The sequence below is a fragment of the Miniopterus natalensis genome, chromosome 3, assembly GCF_054644295.1.
Source record: "Miniopterus natalensis isolate mMinNat1 chromosome 3, mMinNat1.hap1, whole genome shotgun sequence".
NCBI lineage: Eukaryota > Metazoa > Chordata > Mammalia > Chiroptera > Miniopteridae > Miniopterus > Miniopterus natalensis.
In genome coordinates, this window is record NC_142083.1 from 61,561,284 (window position 1) to 61,580,866 (window position 19,583).

The window sequence follows — 19,583 nt, forward strand, 5'->3', positions numbered from 1 at the left end:
CCACCCTAAACTAACTTGGATTTTCAAAATCTCAATCATAGATTGGAAAAATTACTAAATAGGGCCACTCCTTGCCCCTATTACCAAGGTAGACCCTGTGTGACAGTTGGCAGGGAGGGTAATTTGAATTATTTTGAAATGTAGAGCTACTTCATTGTTCCTGAACTGAGTCACTTCTGACCAACACCAGAAGATTCTCATTTATCTCCTGTAGTTATCAGTCTTTACTGGATTTTCATGATAAGCAGCATGGTATCTTTGAAACTGGTTACTATGGAAAAGCATTATGCTCTAATTTAATTCCATTAATTTTGGAAGGATTACTCTTTAGGTATGTGTTATCACACACTCTGATCCTTATATAACCTGCATTTGTGCTCCCCATTTTTCATGTAACGGTTTTTCTTTGATTTCTAGGTTCATTTTGCACATGTGATATTTATAAATTGCATCTTGCTGAGCCATCGCATGTGAACTGGATCTCTCCAGTGGTGCCACAAGCAAGACCATACACTGAGTTCCCATCTTAGTGTAGCTGTGCCCTTGCTTTTTGTGCTATTTATGTTACATTGCATTCCAGTCCCCACTTTGTTTTCCTGTCACCCTTGTCATTATCATTCATCATTTATCTTGAAAGTGACAAAGTCATGAGACTTAAAACAAAGAACCCGAACAGCCAAAATGAATGTTGTCTCCTTCAGAGTCATTACTTCAGGAGGCTATGTACTTCTGATTTCGGGCCTGCTCTCCAGCCATGCTTTTCTTCCCAGAGGCCCCAGCAGTTGACCCACCTGAATCTCTTCCTTCCCCCACCACCTCCCTCAGCCTCCTGTGGAACTGAGAATAATCTTATGCGTTCTCCCCTCCTCAGTACAGTCTCAACATGTGTGAAAGTGTTATGTTTGGGTGGGGTTTTTTAATACTAGTAATGGAAGGGGATAAAAGTAATGAATAAACAGGAAAATTAATCCAAGTTTAAGCTAACGCAAAGATTTTTCTATAAATGTCCCTGTGTTCCAATGGACTAGACTAGGACTGACACATTAATCATCTGAATTTCAAGTAAAACGTAGACTCAGTATTTGTTCCTCTTCCTTCTTCAGGTAGGAAGGCTACCCGGGGCATTTCATCACAGGAGCTAGGGCAGGGGCTTTCAGGTGAGGAGCAGGATGGGCCTCTGGGGGTGTGACTGCTGGGGACATAGCCACAGAGGATTACCTTCTTCTCATTCCTAGCCTCCGAATTTGCACTGGAACAAAAGAAGGATCAAGGTTTGTGGATTGTGGAGAAATAGAATAAGGTAGCATAAAGGATCTGACTGTGAGGGATAAGGAGGGGAAAAGTCCTCAGTAGGTGAAGGGAAATTCCTAAACCCAGTCATCTGGGACTGTCATTTGTCCATACAAGAAGATTCTACAGCTACCAGGGTCACATAACTTTGCACCTATTAGTACTACAAGTTTTAGGCTATAACATTAGTGATGTATTTACTAATTTATTAATTCTTATTTCTGTGCCAGAAAGTTGGCTAGGTACTAGATATAAAAAAGATTAAGATGTCCTAACTTCCAAGGAATTCATGGTTTAATTTGCATTAATGTTTCCGAAACCAGACCATAATGATCACTAGAGGTACTTGTCAAACCATGTAGGTTCTCTGGCCCTGTAGCAAGCAGGCTTAGTAAAACAGAATCTCCAGAGGGAGGGACCTAGGAATCATATTTAATAAGTGACTCAGGTAATTCTTCTGATCAGGAAATTTTGTGAAACACCAATCTAGAGAGTATTGATGTTGGGCCCCTAATGTTTATTTTAGAATGAGGCATTTCATGCTAATAGTGACTATCTAAACCAAGTTTATATACACACGCACACTTCAAAAAGTATATCATCTTTCTATTATCTTTTTAAATTAAAGATTCTGTTGAATGCCCTGGAATCTGTTGGTCCTCTACTATCTATAATGTTATCAGATACCATATTGGGTACTATTTGCTCCATCTGGACTCCTATTTCCTAACATAGGCACTAAGAAAAATATGGAAGGACATGCTCAGTATTTTTGCATTAATTTGAAACATTCTGATGTTTCTCAGGGCATTCTATTTTTTATTCTAACAATCATGAATTTCCATTATGTTTTCTGTTTGCCTGAAAACATAAAGGGCTCTCTCTTTTATCTGATATCCTAAATTCTATTGAATGTTCTTTTTTCATTAGCCATGTTCTTAATGGTTTTGTTCACAATGGCCATATCCTTCTTTAATTTTTCCCCCCAGAATCAAATCCTAAGAGTTTCAGTTTTTCATACAAGAGTACTTCCTCAACTCTGCTTATTTAGTGCCTTCTTGGAATCTTTATCACAGTTATTGCTACACCAGGCAGGATTTTATGTAGGCACATAACATAGTATGTTTTGTTTCAGTATTGGTATCCTGCTTTATAATACTGGTGGTCTCATTAGTACACAGCACCACTGTCTTGAGGTCAACAGTGGCCCCACCCTCACCCCCCAAGGTCAGTTTCCTGGGTCAAAACTCTAAGTTCTTTTACTGGCTCCTTCTTTATCCAAGCATCACATGGTGGAATTCCTTGGACCTCTATCCAAGGCTCTCTTCCTCTCCTGTCTCCCTAGGCAATATTCTCCACTTCAGTTACAGTATTTTTCAAATTTGCATCTTAATCCAAGTTCTTTCTCCTGAGTTTTAAATATATTATCAAACTGCTCACCTGGCAACTGTACGTGAATGATTTTACAGACATTTCTAACTCAGCTGTCACAACTGAAATTTTTATCTACTCCATCCCCATATCTCTATCCCTCCCACAGTTTCTTTTCTCAGAAAATGGCATTTCAATCAACCCAGTTGCTCAAGCCAGAATTTTAGAAGACATAAGGATAGCTTTATATTCTATATCTAGTAACTGGATACTTTAATTCTGCTTCTTAAATATATCTCAAATCGCTGCTCTTCTTTTCATCCCCAGTTCAAGCCACCATTCTCTCTTCTATTTTGCAGTACTTTGTTTTACTTGTCTCCCAACTTCCAGTCATAACCCATTCTACACCCTGCAACCATAAGACTATTTAGAACACATATAAAATTATTCCTTCCCCTGCCTAAAATCCTTAGTGTGGCACATAGAGTTTTGCATGATCTGGCCTCTACCCATTTTTGTAGCCTCATCTTGTAACCTTGATGCTATCTATTTCAGACTCAAGGGCCCTTGCACATGCTATTTCATCTGCCTACAATGCTTTGTTATTCCTGCCCCACCTTTTTAGATACTCCATCATTTAAGTCTCAACTTAAACATTATTTCCTCAGCCTTTTTCTTGATCCCTCCAGTCTAGGTCAAATCCACCTGTTTTCTTGCCCTGTACTCACACAGTCCAGTACAATTTAATTAGTTGTTCATTGTCTGTCATTGCTCTAATCTATAAGCTCCATAAAGACAGTGGCTGCATTTTGTTCACTGCTGTATTCTTTTCCATCATTATGGGTAGTTGGAGGAAGATACTCCCAAATGTGATTTGGATTTTCCTTAACCAAATTAATTTTCACTTATCTACATTCAAACTCATCTGTTATTTCTGCTAATCATAAAAATTTGTGTGAATCTTCCTATACTGAAATCCCCTGGCCTGGAATTCTTGACCCAAGGTAGAACTTTGCCTGTTTTGCAGATTCCTCTATATACTGACCCTTCTAGATTATTTGCAAAAATATTCAATGTACAGGTTCTCTCAGATTAATGAACTGACTCTTTAGACTTATACTATCCAAGAATTGTCTGTTTATATTCATTCTCCTTTTTTTTTTTGTCTAAGCTACTGCTCTGTGACAAAACAATATTCTCATTCCCACAACAATTAATATTGTCAATGAATAATATTTTGAATAGCCTCCATATGCGTTTTTATTTTTGTTAACTCCCTCACCATTTGCTTTGCCTTTTATTTGTTTTGTTTTTACTAGCCTTTCCTTTATGTTTTTCCCTTTCTCATCATTTTCCTCCTTGCCTTCCTAGTGTTGACCACTGTGGGCATTGTTGAGCATACCCAGTGGTGGGAATCAAGGGAAAGAAAATACTAAATCCTAGTATACTTGGTATTTGACACCCAGCTGAGTATCAAAGAAAAGTAAATTTTTTTAAAACATTAAGTAGTTTTATAGAACTTAGTAGCAAGTTGAACAGGTAATTTTCGTTAAAAAATAACAACTTTGCTTCATGCACAGTTTGATTTATAACTTTCAGTATTCCTAAGGATAATTATTCAGCAGGTAAAAAATATTAAAGTAATTAGGCCACAGTGTGCAACAATAAAGAGTGTAAAGTCCTACCACTAAAAATAAGTTACCTTTTCTGCTTACATTCAGAAAGGCCTAGTGTTAAAAAATAGCCTTCTCCATCATTGACAACAGTGTGTGTGTAGTAAATAGAGTGTAATGCTCATTTCACTCAGCAAGGCAAGGGCTGGAGGGTGGAGAAACTGGCAGAAAATGGAATAGTTGTCAGCTGTACTTTGTAAATGTATTACACAAAAGTTCTATAACAGTTTTTGTAGCTTGTAATTCTAAAGACATTTAAACCATGTATTCTCATTCTTGAGATTTTTCCCCCCTAATATTTAAGTTATAAACTTGGTACCAGTTTGTTTTATTTTAGATTATTGTCTTTTTCCTCTTGCCCTTTTTAAATTAGGGGGACTACAGGCCATTGCAGAATTATTGCAAGTGGACTGTGAAATGTATGGGCTTACTAATGACCACTACAGTATTACATTAAGACGATATGCTGGAATGGCTTTGACAAACTTGACTTTTGGAGATGTAGCCAACAAGGTATGTTTTATAAGATCCATTTCTTAAGACATCTCAGGTATGAGTTAGTTTACTTTCCTACAAACTACTTTTCACTGATTTTCTTTTTGTCACTATCATTAAACACTGACTAATGAAAACCTGTACTTCACACCCCACTGTACATCCTTATTCATTGGTTACACTGCAATTAAACAAAAGCAAAAGATAGAGCTCAGTAGTGGATTGAGGTAATCGCAAAACATCTGAAAATCCTGATGACCAGTCCAGGTGTTACACTCTATTGGTTGCATCCAAATAAGAGACTTTACCTTAAAGCCCTTTGCTTCTCATTTCTTATCATTTATTCACTTTATTTTTACAGTTTGCCAAGAGAAGCATAGATAGCAAAGGATTAGGAGAGTATTTGTCTTTCATTTATGTAATCTGATTCTAAATCTTTTAATGAATAAAATATTAGCTATAATTAAAATGGGACTATTAAAACTGTATTTGAAGTTTAGTAGTCAGAAATGAAGCATAACTTCAGGTTGCCTTGTTACTGACCCTCTGTTCCATATCTAATTTTTACAGGCTACACTATGCTCTATGAAAGGCTGCATGAGAGCACTGGTGGCCCAACTAAAATCTGAAAGTGAGGACTTACAGCAGGTACTGCTTAGAATTTTAAATATTTTTCTAGGATATCAGCTGGTGAATATCCTGATTTAGATTAATTTAAGCTGTGACTCAGTATTTAGTATTGGTTACATTAACACCAGAATAAAGGAAAATAATTATATTGTAGGAATTCCTTTTGGCACTGTATTAGCATTTAGGGGGAATTTCTTAATAGATTTCTACTTTTACCTCTGGCATTAAAAGCAAAAAATGTAACTAGTATAAATAATTTTAATACAAATATTCTAAAATCGATTCATTTGCAGGTTATTGCGAGTGTTTTGAGGAATTTGTCTTGGAGAGCAGATGTAAATAGTAAAAAGACGTTGCGTGAAGTTGGAAGTGTGAAAGCATTGATGGAATGTGCTTTGGAAGTTAAAAAGGTACCTTTGAAAACATTTAGTACTATAATATGGATTTCATCTTTAGATACTTTTTTGCCACCCTCTTCCACCACTGAGATTCCCTAATTCCTGGCCTATTTATCTCACCAATCCTTACTCTAGACTACCCCAAAGTCCTAAAGTTTAGCAGTATTCCTAGCCTTTGTTCACTAGATGTCAGTACACCCTCCTCTCAGTCATGACAGTAAAAATTGTCTCCAGATATTACCATATGTCCTCCAGGAGGGAGGAGGGACAGAATTACCCCTAGCTCATAATCACTGGTATAAGTGTTGCCTCTATGCTCTTAAAAATCTCAATCCTCCAGAGTCCTCAAATTTTCATGGTCAGCTTAGCAAAATGTGATTGGACTCAAGAGTGAGGAATCCCCAAATAAAAATTTGTTTATAAAAGGAAATATATCCAGGTGGGATATCTTTTTCAGAATAAGCTTCTTTTTTGTTTTCTTTTAATTTTAAACTTGAAATTTGAGAGGGACTAAACAAGTTTTCTTAACTAATCCAGGCTTCTTTTCACCCAACCAGTCCTCCTAGAATCACGGCCTACATTTTTTCTTTAAAATTTTCTTTTCAGATACGGCAAAAAGTTTTGTTTTTTATTGTTTGTGTATTTATGTATTTTTGCTAAATTATATTATTTTTTACCTGGAACATCTAATCAGCTGAAAAATTATCAGAAATAAATATATTTAAACAACTGGTTATAAAGATAATGTTCAGATATTCTTAGGGTCTACATAATGATACCTTTAAAACACTACTGAATTGGCAGAACACTTGTACTGATGCTGCAGAAAAGAAGATAGCTGAATGACCAATAAGCACTTGAAAATATGTTCAACAACATTATAGTCATCAGGGAAAAATATAAATTAAAACGACAATGAGATACTATTACACATAGTATGTTAGTTAAAATTTAAAGATTGACCAAGTGTTGTCAAGGGTTTTGAATAGCCAGAATTCTCATGCACTCCTGGTAGGAATGTAAAGTAGAATAACCACTTTATACACCTACATTACAACACAGACATTTTACTGCTTATTTACCCAAGAGGAACGAAAATTTTCAGTCACACACAGACTTATACACAGATATTCACGGCAATATTATTTGTAGTAGCCAAAAACTAGAAATAACTCTCATGTCCATCAACAAGTGAATGGGTAAACATATTGTGGAATATCCAAAATGGAATACTATTCAGCTATAAAAAGAATGAACTACTGAAGCTTGCATAATCTGAACTACTGAACTACATAATCTGTAATGACAGAAAACAGATCAGGAGTTCCCTGGGGTTGGGGTAGATTACAAGGAGCTACTAGAAAATGTGGAGGGATGCAATAAATGTTATCTTGATTGGAGTGATGGTCTCATAGTATACACATACATCAAAAATGATCACATTGCACACTTGAAATGTTTGCAGTTTTTTGTTCTCTAGTTACACCTCAAAAAAGTTACATAAAAAAATTAGTACTGTGCACATTTTAAGACTTCTCATGAATCAACCCTGCATATTGTCAGAAAGATTTAATGGTTTGTCTGTATTATGGGAACTTTCACTGCTGTTGAATAGTTCATGACTTTATTATATAATCTCAGGGACCTTAGAGATCTACATACAAACTGATTGCTACAAACCAAGAAAGCTAGATTTTTTTAAAATCCTTCTGGGGAACATAAAATACAATAAGAAATGGAAAGATATACTCTCTTCTTATAAAGGAAGAGTAGTATTTAAAGATAATTTCTCCCTAAATTCATACATAAATTTTAATTGCAAGTCCAATCTTGGAAAAACTAGCCCATCAGAAGTTCATAATACCCAATTCTGGTTTGGGCCTGCTGGTTAGCAGTATTAAAATTGATTTGTTCCCTCTTTTTCTACATTCAGTGCAACAGTCACTATGAATATTCTCCTTCTCAATTCATCATCTTTTCCTCAATTTCATTTACTAATGACCAAGAGAATCAGAACTACCTTTCATATTTCCCATATATTTCATCATTTTAACTTCATTCAGCTGGCTCTTTCTCTTCTACACAATAGAACTTTTCCTTCACCTGCAGTCTGTGCCCTAAGTGTTGCTGTTCACTCAAAGATATTAGTCTCTTACTGTCTTTTATATCTTCTCTACTGGATAGAGAGAAGAAAGCCTTTTATGTTTCAACTATCCATAGGAAACCCTATTTTTTGGAAATTAAAAAAAAAAATTGGTTACTTCTCATTCCTGCAGTTTCTCTTTTTTCCTTTAACAACCAAGATCCTGAGCAAGTCACTTGCTCCGTTTCTTAACTAGTAAATCTTCAGTCGCTCCTAATCTTGCTTCTAACAAAATCTAGATTTATGCATTGACTTGGATTTTTATTTCTACCTACACGTATATTTGATACTTCTTGATCACACACCTTATTGAAACTCCTCCCTTTGTTTTTGCCACATATACTTTCAGCCTCTAACCATTTCTTGTTTCCTCTAATTCTAACTCTAAAGCTTCTTTGAAACAAAACTCTTATCCCTCAATATGTAGTCTTATAGAGAGCAACTTCTATTTTCCTACCTTCAGCTCTCCCTCTGGGCCAGCTGCAATTTTAAAGCTCACTCCTCTAAACTCTCGCTGTTCTCTTCTCAGGCTACTTTGTCCCATCTTTATGGCAGACATAAAATTGAGTTCTTACCCGTCTCACATCTTGATTGGTGAAAGCACTTCTTCCTTGCTTTCTCATAAATAGTATCTAAACCTGTTCCTAGATTGTTTCATTCACTTAATGTCCTGATGAAGAGAATACAGTGGCTATTTATTAGATTGGGCCCAAAATGTTTGCTGTGACTTTCAAGACCTTTGACCTCTCTGACCTTAATTCCCACTACTCTGCAGAATGGACTTTGATCTCCTCTCTGTCTTCTTTCTGTTCTTTAGTTCTCCCTTGCAGATTCCCATTTCCATGCCTTTCCTCATTCTACTTTTACCCTGCCAGGAGAAGTTGTCTCTGAGTGTACAGATCTTTTACTGAGCTGCTCTCCTCCATGAAGTATTTTATTTGATTAAATTTAGGTAGCAACTATCTTTTCTTTAGAGCACTTTGTTTCATTGAAATACTGTTTTGCATCTTTTTTCCCCCCAAAGTAAATTGTTAGCACCTTTAAGCAGGTATGGGTTTGCTATGTTTGTATCCTCTGGAGTACCTCTAATTGTGATAGCCCCAGAGTAGATTTCTAATGGGTGTTTATTCCTTGATTTATTTGTAGTAAAAGGAAAGACCAGATCAGGATCATGGCAGGTTTTAACCAAATATCCTTAATTGTGTATACAGAGTATTTCTGTGTAGTTATAGTTTGATAGTTTACTATGATATTGTAAACCAGGGAGTTCTGGTTTTGTAATTACTTTGTTTCTTTTGGAATTTTAAGAATTGGAGTTTTTCCAGTGTACTGTCTTTTTAATAAGTTGTATTGTTACTTTTAAATCAACTACATATAGATATATTTTGTGTGTGTGTTATACAAATAGAATATTATACATACTGCTCTGCAGCTTGCTTTTTTCATTTAATAATACTTCTTAGATATCTTTCCATATCAATATACAGAGTTTTTTTTGTAGTTTCTGTTTTCCTAATAGTTATCTTTTCAGCATGCACATCAGTTCTGTCCATATTCTAATATAAGCTCTTGTAAGATATGTGTGTACCAACTAAACAGAATAAATTTTAGAAAAGGTTATTAGTTTAATGCTATGTTCTGCTTATTTTATGGGGATATCAGTGACTTAAGTTCCTTCTGTTCATTATTTTATGAAAGTTTTTCTAAATGGGGAATTCCTAATTTACCAGTGAGGGTTGAACAGCAGAGGAGATAAGAGAAAATAATTTACTTAAAAGAGGTAAACATCAAAGTTTTGAGGGACAAATTCCAACTCTAATTAGATGACACATAATTTGTTTCTTAATAGGAATCAACTCTCAAAAGCGTATTGAGTGCCTTATGGAATTTGTCAGCACATTGCACTGAAAATAAAGCTGATATATGTGCTGTAGATGGTGCGCTTGCATTTTTGGTTGGCACCCTCACTTACCGGAGCCAGACAAATACTTTAGCCATTATTGAAAGTGGAGGTGGGATATTACGGAATGTGTCCAGCTTGATAGCTACAAATGAGGACCACAGGTAATTACAGTTTTACATTACTTTTAATTGGTATAGAATTAAATTAGTGTAGAATTCATTTCCTCAAAAAGACCCATTTGTTTTATGTAATTATGTAAGTTCTAAGCCAAATTATACTTATTGTGGTGAAAAAGTAACTTCATTTCTAACTTACTCATTAGGAATAAAGGTTCATAGTATCATAAAGATATCTAGAAATGAACAAATGATAGCTGAGAGGTATAACTCTTAGGTAGAGGAAAAAGTTAAAGTCACCAAAGCAAAACCTCTGGATATGATCCAGAGAGTACAGTGCTTTACATTTTTCTAATTGTGTCTTAACATCAGTAATCATAATGTTATTTATCCAACAGCCATTCTTCAGCCTACTAGAGCTCTTATACCTAAGAGAGCACCTCAAATACAGGGCACACATTTTCAGAACTTGGGCTCTGTATTATGCCAACAAAAATATTAATATTTTCACAGCATATTCATTTTATTCAATATTGTTCCTCTCCCGTTTTCAAACAGACCATGTAGTACTTTTAGTAAAAGAACTGTAAAGAACATAAACATCTTTTCTTTAAGTTTCTGATGTGTAAATTACAAGCCATAGCCCTTTCTGCTATGCAAACAAGTCTTTTTAAACTCAGTACACCCTTGCCAATCAATTTTAAAGTCCACTAAGCTGGCTATGTTGTCATTAACTTCAGTTTTCACTGCATTAAGCAACCTATAGCTCTTCAGGTCCCCAAGCTCATTATATTGATTCTCAACCCTTGTTTTTATAGGTACCTTTAAATGTTTTTAAAACCTTTCTTTTACTTTATTTTTAGAAATCATGTTTCCGGAGTGCACTTCTGAGGGGAATGGCAGTATCACATAATCCAGCCAGAGATATAGCCATTGCTCTAAAAGTTAGTTTGCTGATCTAGGTGCTTACAGCATGCTCCTTGGCTGCATAAAGATATATTGATTGATTAACTTACCACAAAGGCCCTTTCAGCATGATACATTTATAGTCCTTAAATTGGGAAACTATCACCGTGGAAATTAAGTAAATGTATCTGCTAAAGAAAAAAATTTAATAAACTATCAGAATAGGACATGCAGAATAGATTAAAATGAACATTGTACTTCTTCTTTTAGTCTGACAGAAGAGTGCTTTAAAACAATAAGCGTTAAATGAACTGAGACAGAACAAAAGGAGATATGGAATGCTTGGAATTTATAGTATAAATCGGTACAACTTTATTATACCTGTTTTAGTAGTTATCTTTAGATTTAAATGTGTTTTCTATCCTCTTATTTGTTGTTACTATAAACAAATTTTGACTTTAATTTTGTGATCTTATTTTTTATTTCAGGCAAATCCTAAGAGAGAACAATTGCCTGCAAACCTTATTACAGCACTTAAAATCTCACAGTTTGACAATAGTCAGTAACGCATGTGGAACCTTGTGGAATCTCTCAGCAAGAAATCCGAAAGACCAGGAAGCATTATGGGACATGGGGGCAGTCAGCATGCTCAAGAACCTCATTCATTCAAAGCACAAAATGATTGCTATGGGAAGTGCTGCAGCTTTAAGGAATCTCATGGCAAATAGACCCGCAAAGTATAAGGATGCCAATATTATGTCTCCTGGTTCAAGCTTGCCATCTCTTCATGTCAGGAAACAAAAAGCTCTGGAAGCAGAATTAGATGCTCAGCACTTATCAGAAACTTTTGACAATATTGACAACTTAAGTCCCAAGACATCTCATCGTAGTAAGCAAAGACACAAGCAAAGTCTTTATGGTGACTATGTTTTTGACACTAATCGACATGATGATAATAGGTCAGCAGACAATTTTAACAGTGGAAACATGACTGTCCTCTCTCCATATTTAAATACTACAGTGTTGCCCAGCTCCTCTTCATCAAGAGGAAGTTTAGATAGTTCTCGTTCTGAAAAAGATAGAAGTTTGGAGAGAGAACGAGGAATTGGCCTAGGCAACTACCACCCAGCAACAGAAAATCCAGGAGCCTCTTCAAAGCGAGGTTTGCAGATTTCCACCACTGCAGCTCAGATTGCTAAAGTCATGGAAGAGGTATCAGCCATCCACACCTCTCAGGAAGACAGAAGTTCTGGGTCTACCACCGAATTGCATTGTGTGGCAGATGAGAGGAGTGCACTAAGAAGAAGCTCTACTGCTCACACACATGCAAACACTTACAACTTCACTAAGTCGGAAAATTCAAATAGGACATGTCCTATGCCTTATGCCAAATTGGAATATAAGAGATCTTCAAATGATAGTTTAAATAGTGTCAGTAGTAGTGATGGTTATGGTAAAAGAGGTCAAATGAAACCTTCGATTGAGTCCTATTCTGAAGATGATGAAAGTAAGTGTTGCAGCTATGGTCAATATCCAGCTGACCTAGCCCATAAAATACATAGTGCAAATCATATGGATGATAATGATGGCGAACTAGATACACCAATAAATTATAGCCTTAAATATTCAGATGAGCAGTTGAACTCTGGAAGGCAGAGTCCTTCACAGAATGAAAGGTGGGCAAGACCCAAACATATAATAGAAGATGAAATGAAACACAGTGAACAGAGACAATCAAGGAATCAAAGCACAACTTATCCTGTATATACTGAGAGCACTGATGATAAACACCTCAAGTTCCAACCACATTTTGGACAGCAAGAATGTGTTTCCCCATATAGGTCAAGAGTAGCCAGTGGTTCAGAAACAAATCGAGTAGGTTCTAATCATGGAATTAATCAAAATGTAAACCAGTCTTTGTGTCAGGAAGATGACTATGAAGATGATAAGCCAACCAACTACAGTGAGCGTTACTCTGAGGAAGAGCAGCATGAAGAAGAGGAAAGACCAACAAACTATAGCATAAAATATAATGAAGAAAAACATCATGTGGATCAGCCTATTGATTATAGTTTAAAATATTCCACAGACATTCCTTCCTCACAGAAACCATCATTTTCATTCTCAAAGAGTTCATCTGGACAAAGCACTAAAACTGAACACATCTCTACAAGCAGTGAGAATACATCCACGCCTTCATCTAATGCCAAGAGGCAGAATCAGCTCCATCCAAGCTCAGCACAGAGCAGAAGTGGTCAAACTCAAAAAGCCACCTCTTGCAAAGTTCCCTCTATTAACCAAGAGACAATACAGACTTACTGTGTAGAAGATACCCCAATATGTTTTTCAAGGTGTAGTTCATTGTCATCTTTGTCATCTGCTGAAGATGAAATAGGATGTGATCAGAGGACACAGGAAACGGAGTCTGCTAATACGCTACAGATAGCAGAAATAAAAGAAAACAGTGGAACTAGATCAACTGAAGGTTCTGTGAGTGAAGTTCCAACAGTGTCACAGCACATTAGAACCAAATCCAGCAGACTCCCGGCTTCTGGTTTATCTTCAGAATCAGCCAGGCACAAAGCTGTTGAACTTTCTTCAGGAGCTAAATCTCCATCAAAAAGTGGTGCCCAGACACCTAAAAGTCCACCAGAGCACTACGTTCAGGAAACTCCACTCATGTTTAGCAGATGTACTTCTGTTAGTTCACTTGATAGTTTTGAGAGTCGTTCAATTGCCAGCTCTGTTCAGAGTGAACCCTGCAGTGGAATGGTAAGTGGTATCATAAGCCCCAGTGACCTTCCAGATAGCCCTGGACAAACCATGCCACCAAGCAGAAGTAAAACCCCTCCTCCCCCTCCTCCTCCTCAAACAGTTCAAGCTAAACAAGAGATACCTAAAAATAAAATACCTAGTGCTGAAAAGAGAGAAAGTGGACCTAAGCAAGCTGCTGTGAATGCTGCAGTTCAGAGGGTTCAGGTTCTTCCGGATGCTGATACTTTACTACATTTTGCCACAGAAAGTACTCCAGATGGATTTTCTTGTTCATCTAGCCTGAGTGCTCTGAGCCTCGATGAGCCATTTATACAAAAAGATGTGGAATTAAGAATAATGCCTCCAGTTCAGGAAAATGACAATGTGAATGAAACAGAATCTGAGCAGCCTGAAGAATCAAATGAAAACCAGGAAAAAGAGGTAGAAAAACCTACTGATTCTGAAAAAGACCTATTAGATGATTCAGATGATGATGATATTGAAATACTAGAAGAATGTATTATTTCTGCCATGCCAACAAAATCTTCACGCAAAGCCAAAAAGCCGACCCAGAGTGCTTCAAAATTACCTCCACCCGTAGCAAGAAAGCCAAGTCAACTGCCTGTGTACAAACTTCTGCCATCACAAAACAGGATACAAGCACAAAAGCATGTTAGTTTTACACCAGGAGATGATATGCCACGGGTGTATTGTGTAGAAGGGACACCTATAAACTTTTCCACAGCTACATCTCTAAGTGACCTAACAATAGAATCCCCTCCGAATGAGTTAGCTGCTGGAGAAGGGGTTAGAGCAGGGGCACAGACAGGTGAATTTGAAAAACGTGATACAATTCCTACAGAAGGCAGAAGTACGGATGAGGCTCAAAGAGGAAAAACCTCATCTATAACTATACCTGAACTGGATGATAGTAAAACAGAAGAAGGTGATATTCTTGCAGAATGCATTAATTCTGCTATGCCCAAAGGAAAGAGTCACAAGCCTTTCCGTGTGAAGAAGATAATGGACCAGGTCCAACAAGCATCTGTGTCTTCTTCTGGAACTAACAAGAATCAGTTAGATGGTCAGAAGAAGAAGCCTACTTCACCAGTAAAACCTATGCCACAAAGTACTGAGTATAGGACACGTGTAAAAAAAAATACAGATTCAAAAAATAATTTAAGTGCTGAAAGAACTTTTTCAGACAACAAAGATTCAAAGAAACAGAACTTGAAGAATAATTCTAAGGACTTCAATGATAAGCTACCAAACAATGAAGATCGGGTCAGAGGAAGTTTTACTTTTGATTCACCTCATCATTACACACCTATTGAAGGGACTCCATACTGTTTTTCACGAAATGATTCTTTGAGTTCTCTAGATTTTGATGATGATGATGATGTTGACCTTTCCAGGGAAAAGGCTGAATTAAGAAAGGGGAAAGATAATAAGGAGTCAGAAGCCAAAGTTACCAGTCACACAGAACTAACCTCGAGCCAACAATCAGGTAATAAGACACAAGCTGTTACAAAACATCCAATAAGTCGAGGACAATCTAATAAACCCATGCTGCAGAAGCAACCCACTTTTCCCCAGTCATCCAAAGACATACCAGATAGAGGGGCAGCAACTGATGAAAAATTACAGAATTTTGCTATTGAAAATACTCCAGTTTGCTTTTCTCGAAATTCCTCTCTAAGTTCTCTTAGTGACATTGATCAAGAAAACAACAACAAAGAAAATGAACCTATCAAAGAAACAGTGCCCCCTGACTCGCAGGGAGAACCAAGTAAACCCCAGGCCTCAGGTTATGCTCCTAAATCATTTCACGTTGAAGATACCCCTGTTTGTTTCTCAAGAAACAGTTCTCTCAGTTCTCTCAGTATTGACTCTGAAGATGACCTGTTGCAGGAATGTATAAGTTCTGCAATGCCGAAAAAGAAAAAGCCTTCACGGCTCAAGGGTGATAATGAAAAGCATGGTCCCAGAAATATGGGTGGCATATTAGCCGAAGATTTGACACTTGATTTGAAAGATATCCAGAGACCAGATTCAGAACATGGTTTATCCCCTGATTCAGAAAATTTTGATTGGAAAGCCATTCAGGAAGGTGCAAATTCCATAGTAAGTAGCTTACATCAAGCTGCTGCTGCTGCATGTTTATCTAGACAAGCTTCATCTGATTCAGATTCCATCCTTTCACTTAAATCAGGAATCTCTCTGGGATCACCATTTCATCTTACACCTGATCAAGAGGAAAAACCCTTTACAAGTAATAAAGGCCCACGAATTCTGAAACCTGGTGAGAAAAGTACATTGGAAGCTAAAAAGATAGAATCTGAAAATAAAGGAGTCAAAGGAGGAAAAAAAGTTTATAAGAGTTTGATTACTGGAAAAGTTCGATCTAATTCAGAAGTTTCAAGCCAGTTGAAACAGCCGCTTCAAGCAAATATGCCTTCAATCTCCCGAGGTAGGACAATGATTCACATTCCAGGAGTTCGAAATAGCTCTTCAAGTACAAGTCCAGTTTCTAAAAAAGGCCCAACCCTTAAGACTCCAGCCTCCAAAAGCCCTAGCGAAGGTCAGACAGCCACCACTTCCACTAGAGGAACCAAGCCATCAGTGAAATCAGAATTAAGCCCTGTTACCAGGCAGACATCCCAGCAGGCTGGGTCAAATAAAGGGCCTTCTAGATCAGGGTCTAGAGATTCCACTCCTTCAAGACCTGCCCAGCAACCATTAAGTAGACCTATGCAGTCTCCAGGGCGAAATTCAATTTCTCCTGGTAGAAATGGAATAAGTCCTCCTAACAAGTTATCTCAACTGCCAAGGACATCATCCCCTAGTACTGCTTCAACTAAGTCCTCGGGTTCTGGGAAAATGTCATACACCTCTCCAGGCAGACAGATGAGCCAGCAGAACCTTACAAAACAGACAAGTTTATCCAAGAATGGCAGTAGTATCCCAAGAAGCGAGTCTGCCTCCAAAGGACTAAATCAGGTGAATAATAGCAATGGATCCAATAAAAAAGTAGAACTTTCTAGAATGTCTTCAACTAAATCAAGTGGAAGTGAATCTGATAGGTCAGAGAGACCAGTATTAGTACGCCAGTCAACTTTCATCAAAGAGGCTCCAAGCCCAACCCTAAGGAGAAAACTGGAAGAATCTGCTTCCTTCGAATCTCTTTCTCCATCTTCTAGACCAGATTCTCCCACCAGGTCCCAGGCACAGACTCCAGTTTTAAGTCCTTCTCTTCCTGATATGTCTCTATCTACACATTCGTCTGTTCAGCCTGGTGGATGGCGAAAATTCCCCCCGAATCTCAGTCCCACCATAGAGTATAATGATGGAAGACCAGCAAAGCGCCATGATATAGCACGCTCCCATTCTGAAAGTCCTTCCAGACTTCCAATCAATAGGTCAGGAACCTGGAAACGTGAGCACAGCAAACATTCGTCGTCCCTTCCTCGAGTAAGCACTTGGAGAAGAACTGGAAGTTCATCTTCAATTCTTTCTGCTTCATCAGAATCCAGTGAAAAAGCAAAAAGTGAGGATGAAAAACATGTGAACTGTATTTCAGGACCCAAACAAACTAAAGAAAACCAAGTATCTACAAAAGGAACATGGAGAAAAATAAAAGAAAGTGAAATTTCTCCCACTAATTGTACTCAAACTGCTTCCTCAGGTGCTGCAAATGGTGCTGAATCCAAGACTCTAATTTATCAAATGGCACCTGCTGTTTCTAAAACAGAGGATGTTTGGGTGAGAATTGAGGATTGTCCCATTAACAACCCTAGATCTGGAAGATCTCCCACAGGGAATACTCCCCCAGTGATTGACAGTGTTTCAGAAAAAGGAAATCCAAGCGCTAAAGATTCAAAAGATAACCAGGGAAAACAAAATGTGGGCAATGGCAGTGGTCCCATACGCACCGTGGGTTTGGAAAACCGGCTGAACTCCTTTATTCAGGTAGATGCCCCAGACCAGAAAGGGACTGAGGCAAAGCCGGGACAAAGTAATCCTGTTCCTGCATCAGAGACTAATGAAAGTGCTATAGCTGAGCGTACCCCATTCGTTTCTAGCAGCTCAAACAAACACAGTTCACCTAGTGGGACTGTTGCTGCCAGAGTGACTCCTTTTAATTACAACCCAAGCCCTAGGAAAAGCAGTGCAGATAGCGCTTCAGCCCGGCCATCTCAGATCCCGACGCCAGTGAGTAACAACACAAAGAAACGAGATTCAAAAACTGACAGCACAGAATCCAGTGGAGCTCAAAGTCCTAAGCGCCATTCTGGCTCTTACCTTGTGACGTCAGTTTAAAAGAGCTGAATTAATGAAGCTAAGAAAAATATGTGTTAATTACAACTGCTATATAGAATTTTGTTTCAAATGAAACTTTAAAAGACTGAAAAGTTTTGTAAATAGGTTTGATTCTTAGAGGGTTTTTGTTCTGGAAGCCATATTTGATAGTATACTTTGTCTTCACTGGTCATATTTTGGGAGGCACTCTGGATAGTTAGGAATAAAATGGTAAAGCCAAGTATATTTGTACAGTATGTTTTACATGTATTTAAGTAGCATCCCATCCCATCATCCTTTAATTATTGCTTGTCTTAAAATAATGAACACTACAGATAGAAGATATGATATATTGCTGTTATCAATCATTTCTAGATTATAAACTGACTAAACTTACATCAGGGAGAAATTGGTATTTATGCAAAAAAAAACCCATTCTCTTTTAGTCCTTGTGAGTCCATCTAACATCATAATTAATCATGTGGCTGTGAAATTCACAGTAATATGGTTCCCGATGAACAAGTTTACCCAGCCTGCTTTGCTTTACTGCATGAATGAAACTGATGGTTCAATTAACAGTTCTGTGGTCACATGTACATTAGATAGCTACAGTGTAACAATTTACACTCTTTTGTGCTCAAAGAAAAAAAAAATGTGTTAATTGTAAAACATGAATGAAATTATTTTACCTGAGCTAGATTTTATCTGAAAGTAGATAGAATTTTTGCTATGCTGTAACTTGTTGTATATTCTGGTATTTGAGGTGAGATGGCTGCTCTTTTATTAATGAGACATGAATTGTGTCTCAAAAGAAACTAAATGAACATTTCAGAATAAATTATTGCTGTATGTAAACTGTTCCTGAAATTGGTATTTGTTTGAAGGGTCTTATTTCACATTTGTATTAATAATTGTCCAAAGGGCCTCTTTTAAAAGCTTATGTAAATTTTTTCTTCAAAGTCTATGCATTAAGAGTAAAATTCCTCCTACTGTAATAAAAACACTTGAAGCTGACTGTTGGCATTTAACCATTCCATGCATTGGCACTTAACCATTCCTGAAATTTATTTTTCTTATATGTGATTAGCACTTCCTAATGCTTAATATTTTTCCACTTTATGTTGTTTTTCTTACTCCACTGTATGATTTAAAACAAATTCATTTAATAGCACTGTAAATTGCCTAGCACAGACTAGGCATTGAACATAACAGGCCCACATCAAGTATTTCTTTTTTTCTTAATAGAATTCTATACTTGAAAAATTGATTATTCTTAGGTATAAGTAGTCTCTTCCAAGCCTGTCTTGGAATGTAACTGTCTTGTCCCTTTATCTTCTCCCTGCTGCTACTGAGTTTGTCATGGCAAAATTCCAACAACCAAGTATAATCAGCACTTTGCCATGCTCAGAAAATGCAGATCACATGGGACATCAGAGGTGGATGTAATACTACTAGGATATTCTAAAGACTATTTAAAACCCCTTCCTGTTGAGGAAAACTTAGGCAGGTAGAGTTGTGGGGTATGTTGTTCTCGTGCCCCCTTCCTTATATGGCAGGCAGAGCCCCCTTCATGAAGGAACACACTTATTAAACAAAGATAATTTA

General features: G+C 37.2%; 1 protein-coding gene across 5 annotated transcripts in view; it reads left to right on the plus strand.

The window, feature by feature from the left end:
• Positions 1-18,833, plus strand: part of APC (APC regulator of Wnt signaling pathway) — a 112,197-nt gene extending 93,364 nt beyond the window's left edge. For 3 of the 5 annotated variants that reach the window (XM_016224911.2, XM_016224914.2, XM_016224913.2), the window contains 6 exons: positions 1,104-1,157; positions 4,708-4,847; positions 5,400-5,477; positions 5,753-5,869; positions 9,850-10,064; positions 11,414-18,833. In XM_016224911.2, coding sequence (XP_016080397.1) covers positions 1,104-1,157; positions 4,708-4,847; positions 5,400-5,477; positions 5,753-5,869; positions 9,850-10,064; positions 11,414-17,999 — 7,190 coding nt within the window. In that variant the 3' untranslated portion in view covers positions 18,000-18,833. The remainder of the gene's footprint in view (positions 1-1,103; positions 1,158-4,707; positions 4,848-5,399; positions 5,478-5,752; positions 5,870-9,849; positions 10,065-11,413) is intronic. The other 2 variants (XM_016224912.2, XM_016224915.2) reach the window with 1 other exon arrangement.
• Positions 18,834-19,583: the final 750 nt, after the last annotated feature.